The sequence below is a fragment of the Lepidochelys kempii genome, chromosome 9 (genome assembly GCF_965140285.1).
Source record: "Lepidochelys kempii isolate rLepKem1 chromosome 9, rLepKem1.hap1, whole genome shotgun sequence".
Taxonomy (NCBI): Eukaryota; Metazoa; Chordata; order Testudines; family Cheloniidae; genus Lepidochelys; species Lepidochelys kempii.
In genome coordinates, this window is record NC_136388.1 from 62,460,337 (window position 1) to 62,478,470 (window position 18,134).

Sequence of the window (18,134 nt, forward strand, 5' to 3'; positions counted from 1 at the left end):
CTCCTATTGTTTCAGCTCCGTGGTTCTGTAAAGAAGATCAGCTGCTATTTATGCTTACCTTGGATGAATGGGTCTTCTACACAGACCAGCTTGGGGCTCCTCTCTTAGGACCCTCCCCGCCACAGGAGTTAACCCCGCCACCACCAATCCCAATTCCTGAACCTTTCTTCAGGCCCTTCCCCGGAAGAGGAAACTCCTCCTAACTCCTCTCCGCAGCTGAGCTCCTTATACTGCCTAGCTCTTCCTCCTCTGGCTAGGTGGCCATTGCAGAAGGTTTTGCTTCACAGAGAGTTGTGACCAGAGCCCTGTGCTTTTTGGTATGACACCTCCACCGGTGGGCGAACTCAGATGCCACGGTGATAACTGAAGTACACAATGGGATGGGAGTTATGTATAAAAGAAATTTTCCCTCTGAACTTTTTTTTTCTTTTTTTTTTTTTTTGACAGCAAATGCTTTTTGGATCAAAGTGAACATTTTCATAAAAGTTTCCTTCATTTTGGTAAAAAAAAAAAAAAGAAATAAAGAAAACCTGGACTTTCTAAAGGAAGAATTTTCAGGGAAAAAAATTATTTTGTTTCGGTGGAAGGAAAACAAATGTCACTTTTTCAAAAATTTTAATGAACACGCCTCTTTATCCCAGTGCAGGGGGGAGAAAAGTTAAAAGGCACGAGAAAGTTGGGGAACATTCATTTCAAACTTTTCCCCTCAAAAACAAGAAATAAAATTTCAAACGAAACAGAAAAAATGATTGTAATTTTTTTTTCACACAATATATTTCCCCTTTTCCCAACCAGCTCTAGCCCAGGCAGAGCTGTGAGTGGGAGCGTGTTCTGATGTAATAGCTCTATTACATTGCTCCAGGAGTGTGCATTGTGCCTGCGACTGCACAGCCAGAACAGGACAGTCCCTAACCCAAAGAGCTTAGTTAAGGTAAAGAGCGCCATCTGCTGGTGCAGAGCGTGCAACATTGTTCATAAATTTTCTAGGCCCAATAAAGTTCTCTCAGTTTTGGCGCACTGCAAATGGTGTCCCAATCACACCCACTGAACAGATGGTAAAGCGCTTTGAGGTACATGATGGGAAAGATGGTCCAGGAGACACACCAAGGAGCTAGTCATGATCAGGGATATGTCAGGAGATTCAGCATTTGTTAGGCCTGGGCTGCTAACAGTCAGTGCTTCCTGCGGCGGCCCTGTCTGCCTGGGGTGGGAGCAGATCTTGTGTCCCAGCTAGAGCGATTCTGTTCCATAATGTCAACAGGGAGCAAAGCTGGACACAAAGAACCTGTTTCCAGAGGAACTGACCCCAAAAAGGAGGTCATGGACTCTACCCACTGGGAGAGAAGTCAACTCAGGCGATCTACTGGATCAACCCAATTGGGTTCCCTGCTGGTATCTCTGAGGAAAGGGTTGCCATTGTCTTCGCCAACTGGAACTGGCCTCTCCAGCAGCTCAGCAACTGCCCCAAACTGCATCCCACTGCCTGACATCACGCTGGAGTGACTGTCCTGCCAGCATGCATGGACACACATGCACACACGGACACCCCCCTCCTGCCCCCCGCTAGTTCTGGGGCCAGAGCAGCTGAGCTGAAGAAAGAGACTGGAGGAGTTGCGTTATGGCCTTAGAACAAACCAGGGGTCACCAAAGGGAAACAAATTGATGGTTATTCGAGGGAAGGGTGATGAGTTCAGATTCTTCCTTGGAAATAATAATTGAGATGAGAGATCTGTACCTTACCCAAGAGTGCAGTCTGCAGACAGAGCCAGAGCATAGAGAAACTGACCTTGCAGTTAGCAAAGTTACTGTTGGAGTCAGCATCGTTCAGAGGGAAAAATGATGCAGGGCATTTTTAGGACTATAGTTATCCCTGTGTTTGGTTTGATCATTTACCCTTTGCAACTACCCATTTTGCACACAGTCTTGTGGTAGCTGTGCATTTTGAATGCACTGCTGTTCACCTAAAGTGTTTGAAAACCTGGTGCTTAAAGTGTCACTGCTAAGCTTAAGAATTAGCACCCTAACCAAGCTGAAAGAGGAAAGTATGTATTTCTCTGAGCTCTTGTTTCAGGCTGTCAGCCCACATCGCTGTATCGGTTACACTTGGCTTCAGTTTGCATGGAAATGTAGCTGGGGGGGTTTAAGCAAAAGTGTGCATTCTGCAGATCCTGGATGTGTCTTGGGGCTAGATCAAGACCTTAAGCTGGCCAGACCCAGTCAATGGGGAGGGGCCTCAACACCATGCCTCAAGCAAATGTGGTTCCTGGCTAGAGGGCCTGTGGAAACAGCCTGTTTTAAGCAGCTCTTGGTGAATAGTCAGAGAAAGCAAATTTCAAATGTGTAATTGTGAGCATTCACAGTGGAAACCTGATCCTAATGGGTACCTATAGCCAGTCAGGGAGTAGAAACTTATCGAGGGAGCTGTGTGTCCAATCAAAGCAGCTCAGATTTGAAATACTGAATACTCGCTCATGGGCAAGCTACAGGCCAAGAGCTATTTGGCAAGTGCGTTCGGATAGCCAGCACATCAGAGGAAGTGGCTCTCTGCTGAGGAACAAGCCAAGGAGTTGCTCACAGGTGAAATTCATCACCACCATGCTTTGTTGGGCATTCTCCACTTAGCTTTTCTGGGTTCATCGCCGGCGGGGAATGCTGTGCTCCCAAGCCCAGGCCAATAACCACACCACCCACCCACAACAAATGGCTCTATTTCGCTAGTTTTGTGTAGGAATCCTAAAACATACACATGCACACACATTCCTGCAAATAAATGTAGCCACAGAGAAATAGGAGCCATTGGCCAAAGGGTCCGATATTTAAGACGCCATAGGCAGGTACAATGTAGTTTGGGTGGAGGTGCTAGAGAGCTTACAAAACACAAGGATTCGACAAGTCTGTTGTGCTGTGATTCCCCCTGGCTACCTGGCAGTGGGTTGGCAGCGTAAGAGGGCAATTCATAGATGCCGAGTGGGAAACAAATCCCAAGCTCTCCATAAAAGCTGATTTTTAAAATTCCCTTTGCCTTTAGCTCCAACACACACAGCCGGTGGGGGCTTTGTGCCTGGCTGGTCCTGGGCTGCTGTATCAGCCTTTTGCAACCACTGGCAGCTGGAGCAAGGATCTGACACAGCCAGCCAGCCAGCTCAACAGCAAGGCCTCTCCTGCCACTTTGCATCCCCTGCCAAGCTTCTGGCTGCAGCCACAGCAATAGCCGTGTGTCTGCTGCACTTGGCTGGCGGCTGGAACGACCCTTTTCTCTTATCTGTAAGGGCTTTCAAGGACTTCTTTGGAATCTTGAATATTTAGTTTGTTTCTGGGTCCGGACCTGACCCCAGCCCCAGCTCCTCGCATCGCCAGGCTGAAGCGGTTTCAAGGGAGGCCCATGGCAGTGTCCCCAGTGGGCACTGGACCCCTTGCTATGAAACACACACAAAGGAGCTCCACTGTATAAACAAGCACAGACATTCCTAACCGAGCAGCCCAGCACAAACACCCCCAATCCTCTGGGGCGGAGGAGCTTTTCCCAGAATCACTGAGGATCTGCCAGACACATCTCGCTGGTCGCATACCCTCCCCCGCTGCTACCGCCATCAGTCACACCTTAAAGCCAGCACGGTTACCTGTGGCCAGAGGTTTGAGAGCAATGCTACAAGCCACCTAGAGCTGGATTTTAAAAGGCATGGAGAAACCCTGGATCCAGTTGTAGTCACTGGGCATGGGGGTTGCATGGTACTTCTGAAAGTCACCCTCCCTTCCCCCTCCGGAATTGATGTACCCACAAATCACTGGCCATGACTGAGACTTTGGGTGTAAACCTCTTGCAGCTGGAGCCAGGCCTGCCCTGCCCCTATTAGCCTCATTTCAGTTGGGTCTCAGGCTGGACAGTTTGCCTAGTGGTAAGTGCTCTGCCTTCAGTTCCCTCACCTGGCCCCTCCCACCCACTTGTGCCAAGGCAGCTGGCTCTGCCCTTGCAGGGATGGGGTCTTTCCAGTCACCCTAGCATCAGCTACCAGCAACTTCAGCCTCATAAGCACTCAGCTGGCAGGTTCCTGGGGAAGGGGCTGGGAGTGGGATGCTGAAGCCAACCCAGCACCTGAGCGGCCAGAATGCTGCACAGAAATGTTGTCTAGTGGGCTACAAGGAGGCCCCGTGTTCTAATCCCAGCTGTGACACTGATTCCCTCTAGGTCCTGGGGAAAGTGGCTTGAGCTCCCCCTGCCTCAGCTTCCCTCTCCATAAAATAGGGATAACATTGCATCCCCGGTAGCCAGTGCTGCATGTGAGGTTAAAGATCTGCCAGAGTCCCCCATAGTGGACTACTGAATCCTGAAGTTATTGTTTAATCTGTGAAGTGCTTTGAGATCCACTGATGAAAAGCCCTTAGAGACGGGCAAAGAATGATCATTAATTATTACAGTGTTGGGCACAGAGATCAAAAGCGTTTAAAAGAACCCACCCATTTCATAGGATATTTATGGCAAAAACTTCTGCAACATTCAGACCGTTCGGTCCCTTCTGCGCTGAGACAGAGCCGCAGGAGCAGGCCTGGGGTTATATTTCTTCTCCCATAGCCAGAGCACGTGGGACTGAATTGTTTAGAATCTCATAGACTTTGTCAGAAGGGACCATCATGAGCATCTAATCTGACCTCCTGCACATCACAGGCACAGAACGTCCCACTCCTGAAATAGACCCCTAACGTCTGGCTGAGTTACCGAAGTCCTCAAATCATCGTTTAAAGACTTCAAGTTACAGAGAATCCACCATTTACTCTAGTTCAAACTTGCAAGTGACCCGTGCCCCCATGCTACAGAGGAAGGTGAACCCCTCCCCCACTCCCGGGTCTCTGCCAAGCTGACCCGAGGGAAAATTCCAAATATGGTGATCAGTTAGACCCAGAGCATGTGGGCAAGACCCACCAGGCAGCTCCCTGGGAACAAATTCTCTATAGTAAGACAAAGTCCTCCCCATCTCGTGTCCCAGCACCAGCTGTTGGAGATATTTGCTGCTGGCAGTCGCAGATGGGCTACATGCCATTGTAGGCAGTCTAGTCCTACCATCCCCTCCATAAACTTATCACACACAGTCCTGAAGCCAGTTAGGGTTTTTGCCCTCCTTTGGAAGGCTGTTCCAGTCCTTCACTCCTTTGATGCTTTGTCTAGCCTGTGCTCGACAGGCACAGGCCAAAGCCTGGTTTGATGGAGGTTGGCCTAACCCACATTTAAATAAAAGATGGGCTCTTGAATTCAAAGTTTACCACATTCAGATCCACGCTTTGAGGGTTCGGGTCTATCTCAGCTTTTAAGCTAATTCTGCCAAACTGGGTTTCATCCCCAGGGCATATGGGATGGGACGTGCCTAGTGAAACCAGATGCCCTGGACTCAGGGCTCGACTGGAAGGAAGGGAGAGAGATCTGCAGAGAGTGGGACTAGCCTTATTAATCATTTTTAAGGCTGCATATTTCCTCTCCATCTGGCTTGGTTCATGGGAGAGGACAGTGGAAAACAACTGGCTCCATCTCTGTGACAGTCAGTGACGTCCCCTGCCCCCTTTCATAGCACAGAGGGGATATTAACCATGTCCCCGCAGGATGGCCTGTCTGAAGTTCAAGGACACTTTGGCCTTGCCTACTCTTAGATTTCCCCCCACCCTGCAAGTTTACCGGTGTGGCTCCCGGCAGCTCAGCACCAGCCATAGCTGGAAGGGTGGAAAGTCCCTGTGCCTCCCAGGTACCACCGTACCATCTAAGCCTGCTCTGCATAAGCAGGGCCGGCTCTCGGCACCAGCAAAACAAGCAGGTGCTTGGGGCGGCACATTTCTAGGGACGGCCTTTTGGCGCCGGCAATGCCGCCCCTAGAAACGTGCCCTCAGCTCGCCTCCGCTCCGCCTCCGCCCGCTCCCCTGAGCGTGCCGCCACCGCTCGGCTTCTGCCCCGTCCCTCCCTCCCAGGCTTGCCACTGTTCGGCGCGGCAAGCCTGGGAGGGAGGAAAAGCCGAGCGGCAGCGCGCTCGGGAGAGGAGGTGGTGGTGGAGTGGAGACGAGCTAGGGCGGGTCGTTGGGTTGCGGTGGGGGAGCCGCAGGAAGCAATGGGGGAGGGGGGAATGCGGCACGCCCGGGGGAGGAGGCGGGGCCATGGATTGGGGAAGGGGCGGAGTCAGGGCGGAGCCGGGGGGGGGCACGAAAAAAAAGCAGGGGCAGCCAAAATTCTTTTTGCTTGGGGCGGCAAAAATCCTAGAGCCGGCCCTGAGCCTAAGATCAGACAGCATGGTGAGCAAACGGCCCCTAGCCCCCTACCCCACGCCCACTGGCCGGAGCACTGCTGAAGCTGCCCCAGCAGTAGCAGTGGGGGGGACTCTTTTTCAAAATCTTGGTGGTGACCCAGCCTGTACACTCCAGCCTTGCTAGAGGACGGGGCAGTGTTGGAATCAGGACAGCAGACAACCGTGCCGCAAGCCGGTCTCCAGCCCTGGCTGTAGCTGTGGTGCCGACAGACCCTCAGAGCAGAGACTAGTGGTGTCCCAGAGTCCCCAGCAGCCAAGTGTCTCTCAGCCCTGCAAAGAGCCGGAAGGTGCTGTGAATGCTACTTCACCTTGACTTCCTGCAGGAACGAAGACGTTGCCAGAGTCGGTCCCCAGCCGTGAAGAGCAGCAAGTCCTGCGTTAGGCTGGATTGCCCTGCCATGGCGCAGCCTGCCTGATGGGGCGGGAGGAGACAGGGAAAAGCAGCTGGAGCGAATGGGGCTCCTGACACTACAGGATGGGGAGGCCCAGTCTCCACCCCAATCACCGCTAGAATACCCCAGCGGGAGCAGAGGAGGGGGAATTATAGGCAGTCATGTGGGGGATGGGGGTTCAGACAGCGGGTAGGTCTCTGTAAAGGGATGGAGGTTGGGCTTGGCCTAGATCATCCCCAAAGGGGAAGCAGCCAAATCCCCACGTCTCTGCTCAGGCTGCACTATCATGGACATCCAGGGGAGTTGCAGGTGCTCAGTCCTGGGGGCTCCTCTGAATGAGCTGATATCCTAGTGTCGGCAACAGCAGGCCCAAGCCCGACCCAGCGTGGAGTGCCCTCAGCTTCCACTGATGTTACTGGGAGAAGCAGCATGAGCCGCTTGGTAGAGTCCTGGCCTGGGACTCAGGAGAGCTCTGCCGCTGACCTACTGTGTGACCTTCCCTACTCTGTGCCTTAGTTTCCCTTCCTAGCCTGCACCTGTCTTGCCTAGTTAGCCTGTAAGCCCTTTGGAGCAGGGACTTGCTCGCCATGTGTATGTTCAGCACCTACAGCAAAGTCCTGGAGGGAGCCTCTAGAAAACTACTGTACAATAACGAACAGATGTTCAGTGCATCTCAGGATCAAGGTATGAAGCCAGAAAGACATTTGGAAATGAAATTCCTGCCCTCTATGGAAAATGAAGCCATCAGCAGCCTGGCTGGGGGGTAGGAAGCAGTATTCCAACATCCTTTGAAACTATCAAAGGGGCAGCCAGCTCCCAGGGCCTCTTTCCCAGGGTTTGAGATGTGCCCACGGCATACTAGGACAGGACTTCGGGAGCTTAGTCCATGCTGGGAGGATACTCAGGCAGTGCAGCTGTGATCAATGTGCCCTTAAGTTTGGAGTCCCAATATGTCTGTAGAAGTAGATCCCAGTAGCTGGGGATATAAGAGGGCTAAGATCCCATTGGAAGGAAAAATAAAACAACGTTCCCAAGTTTAAAATACCATTTTATTAATTAAAAAAAAAAACAAAAAAACAGTACAACAATCAAACTGGATAAGATCACTCAATACACAGGGTCACAACAACCATCCCATCCAAACCACTTCATCTTCTCTGGGCTGTAGGAGAGCAAGGCCCCAAAAGAGGGTTGAGGGCGGGGGAAGGAGCGATTGCTTGGTCATGCAAACCTACTGCAGGCTTTTACTCTTCCAATCAGTCTTTCTGTAGGGCTAGGATCTGGCTCAGAGCCACTACTGAACTTACCGTTTGCAGGGTGGGCTTGTGTTCCATATGACACATCACTAAAATAATGGACCCAGGGAAAGGTAAGGAGCAGCAGCAGAAAGGATGCAGAGATAGAGATCGGCTAAAACAAATCCACAGCGCGCAGGGAAAGAACTAACCATGAACAGAAAACTCAACCAGAGTCGCGACAACACAGAGCCAGCCAAATCTGCGTTCCCAGCATGTTTCACTGGTGCCATTAACTCTCTGATCACCAGTTAGTAAAAACACACATTAAATGCCACACCAGTAGGGCCAAGAGGATCTCCCAGGCGGGGCTGGGAACACAACCCAATTGGAGGTGGTGGAAGAGCGGTTTTGGTTTGATCCAAAAATAAGAGCAAAACCCAAGAATTTGGGGAGCTGATTTACATACCCGCCCCCTCCCCTGATGCCAACAACTAGGGCATAAAGGGTCCTTGACAGAGAACAGTGAGGGGCCAGATTTACACGAAGCACCCCCCCGCTGAAGGCAAGCTCAGTGAGGTGCTTCTCTCAGGGCGGATGATGCCAGAGGCAGCTAGTGGGGCAGGGCTGGGGAATCAGGTCTGAGCTGCTGGGGGTGGCGGTCCCATTGCAGCTTCTCAGCTGTCTGGGAAGCACCAGACCCAGGAAGCCAGTATGATGCACAGCTGGAAAGGCGAGGGTTTTGAATGGCGTCACATGCCACTTGCACTAAGCGTCCATCATTGCAGCCTTCACATCGCCTGCAGCCCACACAAGCCCACGGCACGCGCGCACTTCGTTATAAGTTATTTAATATTAAAAATAAAATAATAATACTTTTCACTTCATAGCACCTTTCATCCAAGGATCTCAAAGCACTTTGCAAATATCGAAGGAAGCCTCACAACACCCCTGTGAGGTAGGTTAAGTATTATTATCCCCATTTGACAGATGGGGAAAACTGAGGCACAGAGAAAAAATGACTTGCCCAAGGTCACACCGCACGTCTGCGGCAGAGCTGGGAATAGAACCAGGAGTCCTGAGCCCTGCATTTCTGCTCTAAGCACTAGAGAGAATGGTCTTACCAAGTGAAAGTTGGAGAAAGGCCCAGATCCTCACACATGTTTAGGCGCCTAACTTCCATTGATACTAAATGCCTGGGAGAATCTGGGCCCAAGGGGATCTGCCCCTGTTCAAGTCCCATCGCATGCAACTCACATTTGGACCACAACATGTGAAGAGTGTGATCCCCAAAAGCTCCAGCCCTCACCCAATTTCTGTGGTGGGACAGGGGTAGGATAGGAGTGGTGGGGGCTTTGCTCAGACTGCACCCACAACCCCATTGTGGCTGGATGTTCCTGCAGCTCAAGTAACCAGCACTGACATTGTTCACTGATGCTTACGCTGAATGTCATCACTTCAGAGTTACAGGTTTCAGAGTAGCAGCCGTCTTAGTCTGTATTCGCAAAAAGAAAAGGAGGACTTGTGGCACCTTAGAGACTAACCAATTTATTTGAGCATAAGCTTTCGTGAGCTACAGCTCACTTCATCAGATGCTTATGCTCAAATAAATTTGTTAGTCTCTAAGGTGCCACAAGTACTCCTTTTCTTTTTACTTCAGAGTTAATGGCCCATGGATGGATGAGGCAGTTCACACCTCTGCAAGCTCTAATTTCCCGGTCATGTATCTATTGAGTCAGAGACGCAATACTGGATCAGAAGATGCAGGAGACCTGCTCAACCCCAGCTCACACAGCCACTGAGAAAGCGCCAGGTTTGCCTCATCCCCCTCCATTGCATTTTCCCTTTTGAGCCATGTGCAAGCGGAAGCAGAAGTTAAGTACCCCAGCTGGCTTCAAATTGGGAGAAAGCACGGTCTGATTGTTCAGGCATGCCAACAGACGATACCCTAAACAGCACACATCTACTCTGCCTTGGCGCAGACGGGGTGCAGCAAGCCCTGTCTACAGACATAAAGTTTCAAATCACTGCTGGTAAGTCTGATTTGGGCCCAAGTGTGTTGGAAACAGGGTGATTGGGGGGTCTCCAATTCAAGACAGCTTAAAGGGGCTTGGAAGTGCTCAAAACCCACCTCTGGAAATCAGGCCCCTTTAAAAGGACTCTAAAGCTGGTCAATTCTAAAAACTGAGGCACCCAAAGTGACTTTTGAAAATCTTGACTGGTATTTTCATTCCCACGTGGCACAGAAAAACCCCAGAGTTATAATCAGGGCAAGAAACTCAGTTCTAACCCTGGTAAATATCTAGACAAGAACCCGGGGCCTTAACCTTCCCCCCACCCCAGTGTAAAGAGGCAAAAAACCAATCCGCACTAAAACAAATCATATTTCATAACAGTTTAAACACACCGAGTCTATCTACACTGCAATAAAAGGCCCACGACATGGCCGCAGCAGGCCTGGGTCAGCTGACTTAGGCTCATGGAGGTCGGGCTGCAGTACTATAAAATTGCAGTGTAGACATTAGGGCTGGAGCCCGAGCTCTGAGACCCCGCGAAGGGGGTGGGCTCTGAGACTTGGTGCTGCAGGTTTTTAATCACAGTGTAGACATTCCCAAGGGGCCAAATCCTCTGCTGGTGTAAAACTGTCAGCGGTCTATTGACTTCCATGGAACTATGACCATTGACACCAGCTGAGGATCTGGGCCCAGACTATCCAAGGTATTTAGGGGCCTAACACCCATTGATTTCAATGAGAGAAAAGCATCTAAAGACTTTAGAGGATCTGGGCCCTGGCCCGTAGGGCCCAGTTGTCTGAGATTCTCAGCACCCACAACTCAACTGAATCCATGGGAGTGTGGGTGGGCTTGGGGACTACTTTGAAAATCAGGCTCCTGATTATTTTATTTTTCGTAGTGTAGACGGGGCAGTGAGGCCTCCAGCAGTCTGTCTTTGCATGCTCCTAGCTACTGAATCCAGCAGGCAGCGGGTTAGTAGTTTAAGGAGAGGAGGGTGGAATAGAGCAACTGAGCAAGGCTAAGAACCAACTCATCAATAACACCATCTTTCAATGTTTGTGTATTACAGCTAGTCACAATTTGTTCTGCATCCCAAAAATTTGTGCATGTCCAAAAATTGTATGTTCTGGAAACTTTTCATGGATGTTTTATTTGAAATGTATCATTTTCCTACTTTTACTTTTCTCCTTTTCTTTTGTTCCCCTTCTTTTCCTCACCCCCTGCCATTTTCAATGGGAATGGGAAAAAATGAGTTTGTTGAAAAAGACAAATTGAGGGGCCTGGGAGAGGAATAGTGAAAATAAATGGGTTCATTTTGAGCCTTGCAAAAAGAAAACAATTTCAAAACTTTTTCACAAAACCAACTCTATTAATAATGTAATCTTGGCTACTAACACCATCTCGGATCATGGTATCCAAAGGCAATTTGAAGCATCCCATTCTTCCCCATATCATCTGAGTCTGTAGGCCGTCTACAGTTCTCGCTGTCTCAACATTGCCAACTCAGGAAGTCAGTTTCACTTCTGGGTTCCCAGCCCTGCAATGTTTGGGCTGCAAACACTTCAAGGGAGGGATTTATTTGTTTAAAGAAATTTTCAAATGTCTACTTCCAAATTCTACTTCCAAAATACTTCCAAATTCTAAATGTAAATGCTATTTTCTTTAGATTTATATTGTTAAAACTCCATAGAAATAGATCTATTGCTCTTAAGTTTTGTAAAAGCCTTTTTTATTTATTTATTGTGTGGGGGGGTGTTGAAATCTAAATTTTGGAACCCAAAACAGTGCTTGACAACTTCTTCCCTTTATAGAGATCACGCCGAGAACCAAGAAAGGGGGATCTGTTTTTACTGGATTGAAACTACGGCCTTTTCCCTCCCACCAACCAAAAGACAAAAAAGCCTCTTTTTAAAAGCAAGACACACACCAATAAAATGCATCTACTTTCCGTATTATTCCCATGTAGAAAAACGTCAAACAGTTTTGTACAAATATCTCACAGCTCAAGATTTTAAAATATTTCATGGTAAAAATCCCAAAGCAAAGCCTGCCCTGCTCAGACAGAGGGGAGCTACCGTTCTCTTTGACGTCTCTTGCCCTCCTCGTTTTCTTGTTGTGCTCTGTTGCATGTGTGTACGTGTGTGTTTTGCACGGATGCTCAGGAAACAGCAGACTGAAGAAATTAAAATCAAAACACATGGCCTGTCAGCTTCCCAGATCTCATCTCAGTATTGCCAACCCCGAGCATTCAAAAATCATGAGGTTTTTATAAAACACGATTTGGGGGGGGGGGGGGCGGCTTTTTTCACTTGGAGCCTTTAGAGGTCACATGTTCAAAGTTTGCTCCACAACCAGGAAGATAGGAAAAACTTTGCTCTTCAATGAAAGCTGAGATTGTCACCTGAGTCCAGGACCTGCAGCTTTAAGAAAAACACCAAATACAGCCAGAGTTGGCAACACTGAGGCCAGCCAGGTAACAGGAATGTGGGGGATGGGAAAAGTCTAGGCAGATCTGTGTTCCTGGTAGGCTGAGGATTGAAGTTCAGATGAAATAAGTTTACTTCCCCATGGAGCTAGCTGCCAGCTGCAAAGTGACCCAGATGGAATTTCAAATGCCAGCCTGTCTGGAACCTCACCCTAAACAATTGTCCTGCAGCTTCAAGCTTTGGAAAGGGCAGCAGGCCCTGTGGGATTTTCCCTCATGCAGAAAGACTTGTTCACGCCCTTGGAGGAAGGGACAATGCCTGGGGAGATCATTTCAGAGGAGGGCTGACCTGCGTCAGAGGCAGCGCTTGGGATCTCGCTGCATAACCCGCAGGCGGATAGTGGCCACACACCTCTTCCTCCCCTGCTATGGACTGGCTCCAGGTTCCACTGAGGCGCAAAGGAGCTGCAGTGGGTGGCGAGTTGATCAAAACACAGGCACTGACTTTTGGTTTTGCGGGTGGGTGCTCCTCTCCACCCCCTGCCTCCCGTGCGAGCAGCAGGCAGGGCTTCGGAGGGGGGTGGAGGGAGAGAGGCCAAGTGACGGTGGGGCCTCAGGGTGGAGCAGGGGGTGGAGCACAGGTGGGGCCATGGTCCAGGCACCAGGGCCCACAAAAGATTAATCAGGCCCTGCAGCTGCTGGGCAACCCCTATTTTTTTAAGTGGGTGCTTCAGCCCTGGAGCACCCACAGAGTCGGCACCTATGGATCAAGAGCCTTCTTAAATGAAAGGGACGCGAGTAAGAAAGAGAATCTGCACAGTGAAATGCAGTTGCGGGGCCTACATGAACTCAGCGCTGAGCTGGACTGGGGAGCAAAGGGGAAACAATGTGATAAGCAGAGCCACACGCAGCACCAAACATTTAACGGGACTCCCCAGTCTCTCCCCTTCAGCATATACATCCTGTCAATACCAGGATTGCTGGCAGACTCTTCGCTTTAGCTGGAACACCAGATCCCTAGCCCAGGCTGGTGGCAGGACGAGGATCCGATTTGCCTCATCTTGACGATCTTCTCCTTCCCGTCTCCCTCCCCCCACCAATTCCAGCCACTGCACTCGCCCCCTCTCCCGTGGGCGGCACAGAGGCTGTCTGGCAGGCGCACTCCATCCCTGCATTTGCCAAACTCAAATCCACCAGAGAGAAAGATGCAGACACAAAAAGGCGCATCTGGAAAAGCAGCAAGTTCTTAGCTCCGCCCCTGCAGAAGGGAAGGGGAAAAGCAATTCTTAAAAAAAAATATATATATATATCAACTGTGCACGGACGTGTGTATTTCCAGCCCCGCAGCCCCCCCAAGATCAAGTCCAAAACGATCCAGTACAGAGCCCCATGAGTCCACGCACAGCACGGGGCCGGCTCAGCCTCTGCAGGCCAGACGAGCAATAGAAAAATGCAACAGTCCGTGTCCAGGCTGCTAGGTTTAAGTTAGAAACATATCTACTGTCCTATTCCTTGGCTCTGCAGCGTGGGCAGAATTCAGGGTCCCCCAACCCACCCCCCCTAAAATCAGATAAAATCATCACAGTTCCGTGTTCCGCAAAGTTTTCCCTTTTCTTTGTTCCTCGGGCCCTCCCTCCTCAGGTAACACCACGAGCCCCTTGTCCTCAAGTAATGAGGCCTCTTCGCTAACGGCCAGTTGCCCATGTGCTCATGAAAGACAGAGATCAAGCCAAGGCCAGGCGCGCTCTCCAATGCCAGCAGTACCTCAGGGAGTGCAAGGGATCAGCTAGGACAAGCCACGTTTGATGTGTCGTGGAACAGGAGAGATGGCAGTGCCAGCTTCACAGGAACGGAGCCCTATTGCATCAGCCCGTGGGTAGGAGACGGCCAGCCCCTCGCCGTGAGCCAAACCCCCAATCCAACCCCCAGCAGCAGCCTTCTGCCTGCAGCGACGCCGTCCGGCCAGTCTGATTCACTCCCCCAGGCCAGGGTCGTGCTGGGGCTGTGCACGCATGTGCTGGACACCCACGGTGTTTCCTGACCCAGGAGGGGAAGGTAATGTGCAAAAAAAAAAATCAAAGCCAGATGAAGAGCTGGGTGCCATTTCGAGGAATCCTGGGGCTTTCCAGCCACTGAAGGAAGGGGAGGAGAACAGAAGAGAAGGAGCAGGGCATCTCTCCAGAGCCTCATTCTAGCTCTCATGTGTGTGGTAGGAGGTCTGCTTTCTCAGGTGTGGGCAGCCACAGGTGCCAAGCTGGCATCCAGCCTGCTGCCAGGCTGAATCAAGCTGGGGACGGTGCCTCCCGTCTCGCAGTCTCTCCGCTGTGGCTGGTGAGGCGGGGGTGGGCAGGCGGGGGGGCAGTGGAGGAACCGGAGGCCCTCCCCTTACATCATGATGTGCCGCCGGCGGTGCAGGGCCAGGTGGTCCGAGCGCGAGAAGCTGCGGTCACAGTCCGAGCAGCGAAAGGGCTTGATGCCTGTGTGCTTGCGGAAATGCCGGGTGAGCTCGTCGGAGCGGGCAAACTTCCAGGTGCAGCCTTCCCAGGTGCATTTGTACGGCTTCTCTCCTGCACAGGGAGCAGAGGGGACAGCTCAGTGCTTGGGCACACATCAAACTTCTACCTATTATGGCAGCACCCACTGGCCTCCGTCCAAATTAGGCAGTATCTATTAGGTGCATTATGGTATCACCTATGGCTGTCAGCAGAGATCAGGCATTATTACGTACAAGGGGCATCACAGCAGTACCTACAAGCCTTAACCAAGATCAGATATTAAGGCCTGTAGGCTCTTAATTAGTAATAATGCCTGATCTCAGTTATTTATTAGGTGCATTACAGTAGCATTTACCTAGATCAGGGCTCCATCCTTGCTGCACAGTCACATGGTGAGGACACAGGCCCTGCCTCTTTCCCCCCGCCCCCCCAGGAAGCACTAGGAATGTCTGCTCTCTCCTGGCTCTGTTGGAAGACCTCAGGGAGGTAGAAGCAATCGGAGCATGCTGTGGCTTGGTGGAAGGTGGGAGGCTGTTGAACCTTTAACAAAAACTTCCCTTCTCCAAAATGGTATTTAGTCATTGACGCTAAGCAGATGTAACAACATAAAAATCAATCCACAACAAAAACTGCTATAACCCTCTTGGAACGCCTCTGGGCTGGCATTTCCATCACCTCATGCTGTAGGTCTGCCAGCTCGAGTCTAAACCTGAAGAGCTATCTGAGAAACCAGGAGGCTCTATCAAGACCTAGGCAATCCTGGCTTGAAGGAGCCATGTACCCCTGCAGAGGGTTGTTATTATTGCTGGCATAAGGGAGAGGGGGAGGAGCCTCCATGAGACTGGGGGCTGGAGGAGTTGCTAGGATACTGGAGGGGTGGCTAGGATACTGGCCTGGGTTGCTAGGATACCTGTGTGGGTGGGTAAGAGGATGCTGCTATGAGTGTTGTTAGGCTGGCAGGGCAGAGGTGGGAGCAATAGTTAAATGCCCCTTGGCTGCAGGGGTTATGCGCATGCCACGCAAGCATTTCAGAGCATCCGAGTGCTGTTCAAAGCCCCTCTCCCATGATATGAAATGGGGGTAGGCTGGAGAGCAGGGCGACATCCTTTTGTATAGAAATGGATATTTTTGATTATTTTCGGAGGTTTATAACGGAATTTGTTTTCTCTCTCTCCAGCTGGGCTCACAATACTGAGACAAAGCAGCTCTCAGGCAGGGGGACATGAAAAAGAAACAGTGCCAAGGAACGCTTTCAGAATTCCCCACAAAGTTCAAAATACATTGTTTGCTAAAACACTTGGCATGATCCATAGATGTAATCGCACCCAAGTGGCTATGGCTGTGTGGACAGAGACCTAGAACTGGACTCAGTTCACTAGGAAGATAATGCACGGAGCAGAGCAACTGGAATGTCAGGTTTTGCCATTTTAGCAACTATACTGCAGAGCCATGTGCTTATTAGGGCCAGAGAAACCCGTGACAGAAGAGGCCTGCTGATTAGCCATTCCTTGGCCAGCGCAGGAAAGTTCTCTACTCCACGCCCCCCATGGCACTGTCTATTCAGGTTAGACTCCATCCCTTCCCTCTATCCCACAGCTCTCCCTGTTGGTTTTAGGAGAGCTACACTCGCATTCTGCCTGCCTTCGCTGAAGTAGGTTCAGTCGGAGAGCGGCTGCAGAGAGTGTCATTAGAAGATGGAGAGGAAGATTGGCACTAGCCTGGGCTGTGGCCCAGCCAGATTCAATTCTCTGCTCTGCCACTGACTTCCTGTGTGACCGTGGGTAAGTCACTTAGCCACTCTGTGCCTCAATTTCCCCAGCTGTACAATGGGGATAACAACACTGCCCTACAGCACTCGGATGCTGTAAAAGACTGTCAGCTGGTCAGATGCTGCGGTGATGTGGACCAGAGAAATACCAAAGACAGAAAGGATCAAGCAGTGCAATCCCTGCCTCAGTCTGACTGGGAGCGGGCCGGCTTTCTAAGTCTTGGCTCAAACGGCCTCATCAGCTTCAGGTGGATTTGTGTGGAGTAATGGCGCCATCTCGTGGTCAGACAGATTATTGGAGGAGAGGAAAATCAGGAACAGTCAACATGGATTCACCAAGAGCAAGTCATGCCTGACCAACCTGATTGCCTTCTATGATGAGATAACTGGCTCTGTGGATATGGTGAAAGCGGTGGACGTGATATATCTTGACTTTAGCAAAGCTTTTGATACGGTCTCCTACAGTATTGTTGCCAGCAAGTTAAAAAAGTATGCACTGGATGAATGGACTATAAGGTGGATAGAAAGCTGGCTAGATTGTCGGGCTCAATAGGTAGTGATCAATGGCTCGATGTCTAGTTGGCAGCTGGTATCAAGTGGAGTGCCCCAGGGGTCGGTCCTGGGGCCGATTTTGTTCATCATCTTTACCAATGATCTGGATGATGGGATTAATTGCACCCTCAGCAAGTTCACAGATGACACTAAGATGGGGGGAGAAGTAGATATGCTGAAGGGTAGGGATAGGGTCCAGAGTGACCTCGACAAATTAGAGGATTGGGCCAAAAGAAATCTGATGAGGTTCAACAAGGACAAGTGCAGAGTCCTGCACTTAGGACGGAAGAATCCCATGCTACAGGCTGGGGACCAGCTGGCTAAGCAGCAGTTCTGCAGGAAAGGACTTAGGGGTTACAGTGGACAAAAAGCTGGATATGAGTCAGCAGTGTGCCCTGGTTGCCAAGAAGGCCAATGGCATATTGGGCTGTACTAGTAGGAGCATTGCCAGCAGATCGAGGGAAGTGATTATTCCCCTTTATTCGGCACTGGTGAGGCGACACCTGGAGTATTGCGTCCAGTTTTGGTCCCCCCACTACAGAAGGGACGTGGACAAATTGGAGAGAGTCCAGCAGAGGGCAATGAAAATGATTAGGGGACTAGAGCACATGACTTATGAGGAGAGGCTGAGGGAACTGGGGTTATTTAGTCTGCAGAAGAGAAGAGTGAGGGGGGGATTTGATAGCAGCCTTCAATTACCTGAAGGGGGGTTCCAAAGAGGATGGAGCTAGGCTGTTCTCAGTGGTGGCAGATGACAGAACAAGCAGCAATGGTCTCAAGTTGCAGTGGGGGGAGGTCTAGGTTGGATATTCGGAAACACTATTCCACTAGGAGGGTGGTGAAGCACTGGAATGGGTTACCTAGGGAGGTGGTGGAATTTCCATCCTTAGAGGTTTTTAAGGCCTGGCTTGACAAAGCCCTGGCTGGGATGATTTAGTTGGGGTTGGTCCTGCTTTAAGCAGGGGATTGGA

The 18,134-nt window shown here is 50.6% G+C and overlaps 1 protein-coding gene across 4 annotated transcripts in view; it reads right to left on the reverse strand.

Moving 5' to 3' along the window:
* Positions 1-7,704: 7,704 nt before the first annotated feature.
* KLF8 (KLF transcription factor 8) overlaps positions 7,705-18,134 on the reverse strand; it is a 93,034-nt gene continuing 82,604 nt past the window's right edge. For all 4 annotated transcript variants that reach the window (XM_073360691.2, XM_073360690.2, XM_078854228.1 and 1 more), the window contains one exon: positions 7,705-14,915. In XM_073360691.2, coding sequence (XP_073216792.1) covers positions 14,734-14,915 — 182 coding nt within the window. In that variant the 3' untranslated portion in view covers positions 7,705-14,733. The remainder of the gene's footprint in view (positions 14,916-18,134) is intronic.